The sequence below is a fragment of the Etheostoma cragini genome, unplaced genomic scaffold (genome assembly GCF_013103735.1).
Source record: "Etheostoma cragini isolate CJK2018 unplaced genomic scaffold, CSU_Ecrag_1.0 ScbMSFa_495, whole genome shotgun sequence".
Classification (NCBI taxonomy): domain Eukaryota; kingdom Metazoa; phylum Chordata; class Actinopteri; order Perciformes; family Percidae; genus Etheostoma; species Etheostoma cragini.
In genome coordinates this window covers 1-8,862 of record NW_023269090.1, presented here as the reverse complement: position 1 = coordinate 8,862, position 8,862 = coordinate 1, and the positions used below count along the sequence as shown (strand labels likewise).

Here is an 8,862-nt window from a genome sequence, read left to right as displayed (position 1 = left end):
ACCAGACAGACCAGAAACAATAATCAGATGTGAAGACATCTTTAAAGCCCCACCTGGAAGAGATGAACCAATCAGAACTGTGATGACAAAGGGAGTGGCTGGCATCGGGAAAACCGTCTTAACTCAGAAGTTCACTCTGGACTGGGCTGAAGGCAAAGCCAACCAGGACATCCAGTTCATATTCCCATTCACCTTCAGAGAGCTGAATGTGCTGAAAGAGAGAAAGTTCAGCTTTGTAGAACTTGTTGATTACTTCTTTAGTGAAACCAAAGAAGCAGGAATCTGCAGGTTTGAAGAGGTCCAGGTTGTCTTCATCTTTGACGGTCTAGATGAGTGTCGACTTCCTCTGGACTTCCACAACACTGAGATCCTGACTGATGTTACAGAGTCCACCTCAGTGGGTGTGCTGCTGACCAACCTCATCAGGGGGAATCTGCTTCCCTCTGCTCTCCTATGGATAACCACACGACCCGCAGTAGCCAATCAGATCCCTGCTGAGTATGTTGACATGGTGACAGAGGTCAGAGGATTCACTGAACCACAGAAGGAGGATTATTTCAGTAAGAGATACAGAGACAAGAAGCAGGCCATCAAAATCATCTCCCACATCAAGACATCACGAAGCCTTCATATCATGTGCCACATCCCAGTCTTCTGCTGGATCACTGCTACAGTTCTGGAGAAGGTGTGGAAGACCAGAGGGGGAGGAGAGCTGCCCAAGACCCTGACTGAGATGTACATTCACTTCCTGGTGGTTGAGTCCAAACTGAACGTTAAATATCATGGGAAATCTGAAATAGATCAACACTGGAGTCCAGAGACCAGAAAGATGATAGAGTCTCTGGGAAAACTGGCTTTTGAGCAGCTGCAGAAAGGCAACCTGATCTTCTATGAATCAGACCTGACAGAGTGTGGCATCGATATCAGAGCAGCATCAGTGTACTCAGGAGCGTTCACACAGATCTTTAAAGAGGAGAGTGGACTGTACCAGGACAAGGTGTTCTGCTTTGTCCATCTGAGTGTTCAGGAGTTCCTGGCTGCTCTTCATGTCCATCTGACCTTCACCAACTCTGGAGTCAACCTGCTGGCGGAAGAACAAACAACCTCCCGGCTACCTGAAGTCTTCAGAGTCAAACCCAAATTAAACCATCTCCATCAGAACGCTGTGGACAAAGCTTTACAGAGTCCAAATGGACACCTGGACTTGTTCCTCCGGTTCCTCCTGGGTATTTCACTGCAGACCAATCAGGGTTACTTACAAGGTCTGATGAACTATGTTGGAAGTAGCTCACAGACCAATCAGGAAACAGTTGAGTACATCAAGAAGAAGATCAGTGAGAATCTGTCTGCAGAGAGAAGCATCAATCTGTTCCACTGTCTGATTGAACTGAATGATGGTTCTCTTGTGGAGGAGATCCAACAGTCCCTGAGTTCAGGACGTCTCTCCACAGATAAACTGTCTCCGGCTCAGTGGTCAGCTCTGGTCTTCATCTTACTGTCATCAGAAGAAGATCTGGACGTGTTTGATCTGAAGAAATACTCTGCTTCAGAGGAGGCTCTTCTGAGGCTGCTGCCAGTGGTCAAAGCCTCCAACAAAGCTCTGTAAGTACACGCACAGCTATTCAGATGAAATGCAGTTTTTCTTTAATTATAATTTATTTATGTCTTTTGAAGCTGTGTTCTCATGCATTGCTAATTCCTTTTCAGGCTGAAAGACTGTAACCTGTCAGAGAGAAGCTTTGAAGCTCTGTCCTCAGTTCTCAGCTCCCAGTCCTCTGAGAGTAGTCTGAGAGAGCTGGACCTGAGTAACAACAACCTGCAGGATTCAGGAGTGAGGCATCTGTCACTGGGATTGGAGAGTCCACACTGCAGACTGGAAGCTCTCAGGTTGGTGTTTAGTTAAATAAAAAGTAACACCCTGTGAGTGGTTATTTTCTTCCTGTTAATTATTGGATTGACTTTTTATTGAATCCCTTTCAGACTGAGTAGCTGTACATTGTCAAAGAGAACCTGTAAAGCTCTGTCTTCAGTTCTCAGCTCCCAGTCCTCTAGTCTGAGAGAGCTGGACCTGAGTAACAACTACCTGCGGGATTCAGGAGTGAAGCATCTATCCTCTGGAGTGAAGAGTCCACACTGCAGACTGGAAACTCTCAGGTTGGCGCTCTGCTATTTGAAAATGATGAAACGAACCTCAACAATGTTTCCCACATGTTACAAAGCAATATGTGGCGCGCAGTGTCTGACCGGGGGGGGGGGGGGGGGGGGGGGGGGGGGGGGGGGGGGGGGGGGGGAGTACTTATTTTTGCAACAATTGAGGAGGACACGGTTTTGGATGCTGTCCTCCTCTCTTACTGTTTCTTCAATGCACAACAAATCTTTTTCTTTCTCTTCCTGACCCTGTCTTTCTCCTTGAGCAGCACTGGTTGAAGGCTAAAAATATTGTAAACAATTTAATATCATAACTAATTACACTGACCGACTGTTCAGCTCTGTTTCAGACTGGCTGGTCCTCATCCTCAACACGTGTGTTTTCGGGCACAGAAAATACTTTTTAATACTCATTTGGGTTAAAGCAGCAAACATTCAGTGTAAGAGTACAAAAATGACATAACATTATCTATAATAAGCTTATTGGATTTACCTCTGCTACATAGTGTTTTGACCTCGACAACCAAACTACATTTCACCGCAAACATGAGACTAGGTAACTTTCTAAAGCAGGCGCAATCGCTTGTTTGGTAAGAGTTGGATCGGGACTTCAACAATAACACACTGACAACACTGCATTCATATAATCTGAGCTCAGGCGGCAGCGTCTCTTCCCCCGGGCAAGAACACATCTTTGCCTCAGTGCTGCGCCGGACAAAATAGTCTGTGTGGGAAACAATGCTCTAACTTGTTTATTCCTTTATATACTAATGTGTGGATGGCCTTTCTATTGAATCTCTTTTAGGTTGATTGGCTGTACATTGTCAGAGAGAAGTTGTGAAGCTCTGTCCTCGGTTCTCAGCTCCGAGTCCTCTAATCTGAGAGAGCTGGATTTGTCTAACAACGAGCTGCAGGATTCTGGAGTGGAGCTGATTTCTCCTGGACTGAAGAGTCCACACTGCAGACTGGAAACTCTTAGGTTGGTGTTCAGTTATGACCTGAGTAACTTTAAATTTAAAACAACATTCTGTATCATTTATTTATTTTTTGGGGATCTGTGTCCCTACAGTTTCCCAGTAATTTACTTCTTTACTGCTGTCATTAATCTACACGTGTTTTTTTTAAAGTAACTTACTTAAAGTAATTGTTAAGTATTAGTGGTGGCCCAAGTCATACCTGAATTGTCATGACCGTGTGTGTGTGTGTGTGTGTGTGTGTGTGTGTGTGTGTGTGTGTGTGTGTGTGTGTGTGTAGTTTCTCAGGCTGTATGATCTCAGAGGAAGGCTGTACTTCTCTGGCCTCAGCTCTGAGATCCAACCCCTCCCATCTGAGAGTGCTGGACCTGAGCTACAATCATCCAGGAGACTCAGGAGTGAAGCGGCTTTCTGCTTTGCTGGAGGATCCAAACTGCAGACTGAACACTCTCAGGTATGCACAGACCAAGACTTCATTTTATTTATTTTGTTGTCACTAACTGAGAAACTCTGTTTAATGTTCAATGGAGTATCTAAGTGAAGGTGTATTACAATGGTTCTCAATCTTATAACACAAATACAGATATTTATTCAAAGTCAGAGGTCTGCAATGTACGGTGGCCCCGAAGTGCAAATCACAACAGCAAATAGGAAAACAATTCAACAAATCATAAAGCACAACGACAAATAGCGAAACCTATTTACATGTCATTTAGTTAGACATTTTACACATCAAACTAAGTAAAACCCCTCCAGACCTCCAGCCTGTCAGTCTGTCACCAGGGCATAGAGAATGCTGTTGCTGTTGTGTTGAGTAAAGCCGCCTACACATGATGGGGGGCAGAAGCCCTCTGTACCGCCCGCTCTATTGATTTCCTACGGGGGGAGCAGTGGTGCCGCTTTGATCTGCACTCAAAGTTCAAATTAATTCAGCTTTACCTAGTTGTCACTGACCTTTGGTACGCACGACAAATGAGATAATGGCACGTCATTACCTAGCAACAGGAAATAGCTTCCTTGCTCCACAGCGCTGGAGTATGAAGTGGATTGTGTTTTTGTGTCTTCCTGCAGGGTGGACCATGGTGGACCACAGAGACTGACACCTGGTCCGAGGAAGTGTGAGTGTGTTTTAAGTTTGCTGTAAGAGAACCAAGCTGTGTGTTACACTAGTTTAACCCCTTCCTGGCGCTGAAAGTATAATATGAGATGAGGTTACTTACTATGGTGAATTGGCTAAAATCTCCCTTTACCACTGAATTATGTTATTATAGGCATAGGTAACTATAAAGAAATAATCAACAAACAATAACGCGGTGCCTCCACTGTGGAACTACTTAACTCACTATGAGCTATATCGGTATTTCAAAAGTGATAAAACATGTAATGTCTGTAACACTGCTTTAAACGCCCATATTTAACGAAAGGTTTCCAACCCGCTGGGTTAGGCCTGAAGAAGACCAGCAGAGTTTAAAGCAGAGTTTAAAGCAGTGTTGAGGACATTAGATTTTTTTTTTACTTAAGTATTTTTTATTTGTCCTGCACCTGCCAAAAGGTAGTGAAAGCCAGGTAAAAATGTACTTATACTTACTATTATTATTATATTAATTTATAATCCACAAACAGAACACGTTGATCCAACAAAACTAATAAATACATAAAAACATGAATCAACAGTCGAGCCAAAAGAAAGCTAACTTTGTTTCTTTATTTTATATTCACACATAAGTTTTGTTCAAGTACCCTTCAGTTTTCTTCTCTGGATGTTTTTAATAAATAAGCGTTGAAAAAACTCACAGTCCATGAACACAACATGGCATAATTAATGTCCCAAAGATGTTTAAAAGGTGAATAGAGTGAGTTGAGGTAGATTTATCTTCCAGTTCCTCCCTGATGGGAGACCTGGTATCAGATATACGACACAGACACAAACATACCATAAATCTTCATTTTTCATCCATAAACTGGTATTTCTATAACTGAACATCAGCTAATAGCAGTTTTAGAAAGCAGATGGTTCAGAGCTGCTTTGGGCTGCAGTAGAAGAAGATGGGACAGTTTTATTAGTGAGACTTTATTCAGTTGATGTTTCTAGATTTTGATCATTAGCTGTCCTCATCGGGTCAACTAAAGGACAAGAAGCTGGACATTGACATGTTGACTCTCATGTTCAGGAACTCTTCATGTTGTTAGAACTGGATTGTTAAACATCAATCACAGCTGAATATGAAATCAACGTTTGAAGGGTTTTCTTTCAGTTATTGTCAGTAATGTTAATAAATGATCAGATGATAACCTGCACCTGTATTGTGTCTTGTTCTCTCCATCAGATGTCTGTGATTTGGAACTAGACTCAAACACAGTACACAGAGAACTCAAACAGTCTGACAACAAAAGGAAGGGGACAGATGTGGAGGAGGAGTCATATCCTGATCATCCAGACAGATTTAACTACTAGCGTCAGCTGGTGTGTAGAGATGGTCTGACTGGTCGCTGTTACTGGGAGGTCGAGAGGAGAGGAGAGGTTGAGATATCAGTGAGTTACAGAGGAATCAGAAGGAAAGGAGGCAGTAGAGAATGTTTGTTTGGATATAATGATCATTCCTGGAGACTGATCTGCTCTGATGAACGTGGTTACTCTGTCTTGCACAATGACAGAAGAACAGACCTCACTTCCTGCTCTGTCTCTAACAGAGTAGCAGTTTATGTGGACGTTCCTGCTGGCTCTCTGTCCTTCTACACCGTCTCCTCTGACTCACTGATCCACCTCATCACCTTCTACACCACATTCACTCAGCCTCTCTATCCCGGGTTTATGGTCTGGTCTGGTTCCTCAGTGTCTATGTGTCCTCTGCCGGACTGAGAGTCTCTCCTGTGGACAGAAACACTGACTGAAGACCAGCTGCTGAAATCAAAGTTCAGTCTGTTCACCATCACACACTCTGCACTGTGAAGCAGATCTGAGACTCAAACACAAAAACATTCATCTGATTTCATCTCTGATTATCAACATTTGAACTGTTTGACTAAAACACTTCATGATATGTCAAAAATAATCAACTGTTATTGGTAACTATCATCATCAATAAAAAACTATATAACTCAGTGCAGCCTACTCCAAATACCTATTATATTTCCTTTACAAACATGAAGACATTTGCTCCATAAATTAATGCAGAAAAGTCACAAATTGTTGCAGAAAAATGAACAAGGATGCAGAAAATGAAGTGTTTGTGTCTCACCCCCCCCCCCCCCCCCCCCCCCCCCCCCCCCCCATGTTGAACCTAAGGCCCACCCCACCTGAGGTGGATTTCCTCATGTTGTTTTGTTTCACAAAGTCATAATTAAAGTAATAAAGGCAAAGGTATAATTACTAGGGGTGACAGTAGCTCAGTCCGTAGGGAGTTGGGTTGGCCGAATTGTTCATCTGACTTGTAGAATAACGTCAATGATCGACATGTTTTAAATGTAGGGGAATGTGTAACAACTTAATGAAAAATGATTATTATTCTAAGAGTCTGACAACATTATGGGATGGATCCCTACAGAGATAAACCTTTAGTTAAAGAGTAAGATCCTTTTAGTTTAACATGAAACAGCCCCGAAATCACCATCACCAAACCCATCAGACTACATGTCACTAATCACTACTTTTAGCGTGTATAGAGCAGCATATCTCCACCAGACTCCATGTAAATAATCACTCCTGTTTTAGCTTCTATGCACTGGCTTCCTGTAAAATCCAGAATAAAATTTAAAATCCTTCTTCTCACCTACAAAGCTCTTCATGTTCAGGCACCATCTTATCTTAAAGAGCTCATAGTACCTTATTACCCCGCCAGAACACTGCACTCCCAGAATGCAGGGTTACTTGTGGTTCCTAGAGTCTCTAAAAGAAGAATGGGAGCCGGAGCGTTCAACTATCAAGCACCTCTCCTGTGGAACCGGGTTCCAGTTTTGGTTCGCGTGGCAGACACTGTCTCCACATTTAAGAGTAGGCTTAAGACTTTCCTCTTTGATGAAGCTTATAGTTAGGGCTGGCTCGGGTGAATCCTGGACCATCCCTTAGTTGAGCTGCTATAGGCCTAGACTGGCGGGGGACTTCCCATGATGCACTAAGCACCTCTCTCCCCCTCCTTCTCTCCATCTGTATGCAACCTCATCCCGTTAATGCATGTTACTAACTTGAATTCTTCCCTTTCCTGGAGTCTTGTGCTCTCTCGCCCCTCTCCTCTCTCCTATCACTTCTGGAGCTGTGGAGTCTGGAACCGTTGTTGGAGTCACCTGCTGCCTCCATGTTCTGGCATAACACCATCTGCTGCAATTCTCCTTGTCTCTCTCTCTCTCTCTGTTTGTCTCTTCTCTGTCTGTCTCTCTCTTTCTCTGTCAGTCTCTTTCTCATGCCCAACCGGTCGAGGAAGATGACCGCCCAGTTTTTCCTTGCCTCTGTTGCCTAGTGCATGCTCTTGGTGGGAATTGTTGGGTTTCTGTAAATAACATCACAGAGTATGGTCTAGACCTGCTCTTTAATGAAAACCGTAGTGAGATAACTGTTGTTGTGGTTTGGCCTAGCAGGATGTAACATGGCATAGCAGGACGTGTCGAAGGACCACAGCGATAGCTGCTAACAGGATTTAGCAGCCTCCCTGATCCAAGGAAACATGCTAGGGGACATGCTAGGACTCCGGGAATGACTCGCCAGAGCTAAGTTAGCAACAAGCATTTCTGTGACATGGATGCACACAAATTGAAAGATAAAGAAGAGAGGAGCTCAGTGTGTCAAAGAAAGTCCCCCAACAGTCTAAAACTATTACAGTGTAACTAAGAGAGACAGGTTAAAGAGTGGAACCTGGTCGGGCTAGAACTCTCCCCTTCTGGATCTGGGCTGTACTGCACTGCTTTCCTCTAGTTTTATTATATTATTGATTATATGGTAAATTAATCTGAAGACTATGAAGAGAAGCAGAGAAGACAAAGGGTGCCATGTTTGTGGCTTTACACCCTCCCCCGTCAGTCTAGGCGATCGCTGCGACTCCTCGCTCCCTAACTATAAGATTCATCAAAGAGGAGAGTTTTAAGTTTACTCTTAAATGTAATAATGGTGTCTGCGTAAACTTGCGTACACAAGATCAGACCAGACGTGAGATTTTTTCGCAGCCTACGCTCACGTTCAAATTGATAAATGCCAATGATAAATGACAAGGCATTGGCTGCCTAAGCCAGGGATTGTAGGTTTGAGTCCCATCTGGTGGGAGTTTCAGCAGAGTGGCGCAGCGGACGCGTGCTTGGCCCATAACCCAGAGGTCGATGGATCTAAACCATCCTCTGCTAACTCTATTTTCCTGTTGACACTCTGAAATATAATAAATATTATAAAAAAGATTATGACCCTCAACGTGATTTCCATGGAGAGATGAATCATGCTATAACTGCTGGAAAAGTCGTTGACAGCCCATGAAAAGTGGCAAGTCATGTTCTGGCAGTTTACTGGGCTGTATAAAGGTTTTGATCATAGCCATCGGTTCAATGGACGGGATTTCAATGCCCCCGGTTCTACCGCCTGATCGCTGTCTTGTCTTTATCGTTCAACGACTATTTGGGTTCACACCTAAACAGAGATGGCAAAAGTACTCACTTTCCGTACTTAAGTAGAAGTACAGATACTTGTCCATCCATCCATCCATCCATCTTCGACCGCTTATCCGGTATCGGGTCGCGGGGGCAGCAGCTCCAGCAGGGGACC

At 43.7% G+C, this 8,862-nt stretch overlaps 1 protein-coding gene across 1 annotated transcript; it reads left to right on the top strand.

Moving 5' to 3' along the window:
• Positions 1 to 6: 6 nt before the first annotated feature.
• On the top strand, positions 7 to 6,139 carry LOC117941291 (NLR family CARD domain-containing protein 3-like). The gene is made up of 7 exons (XM_034866358.1): positions 7 to 1,602; positions 1,708 to 1,887; positions 1,981 to 2,154; positions 2,954 to 3,127; positions 3,403 to 3,576; positions 4,194 to 4,240; positions 5,450 to 6,139. Exons 1-7 carry the CDS (start codon positions 83 to 85, stop codon positions 5,575 to 5,577), a joined length of 2,397 nt encoding a protein of 798 aa, XP_034722249.1. The 5' UTR covers positions 7 to 82; the 3' UTR covers positions 5,578 to 6,139.
• Positions 6,140 to 8,862: the final 2,723 nt, after the last annotated feature.

Excerpts from the sequence above, each read along its gene's own strand:
- LOC117941291 (XM_034866358.1), top strand. The coding sequence starts at position 83 with ATGACAAAGGGAGTGGCTGGCATCGGGAAAACCGTCTTAACTCAGAAG. Across the intron at positions 3,577-4,193 it reads TGCAGACTGAACACTCTCAG|GGTGGACCATGGTGGACCAC; the intron begins GTATGCACAGAC and ends GTCTTCCTGCAG. Across the intron at positions 4,241-5,449 it reads GACACCTGGTCCGAGGAAGT|ATGTCTGTGATTTGGAACTA; the intron begins GTGAGTGTGTTT and ends TCTCTCCATCAG.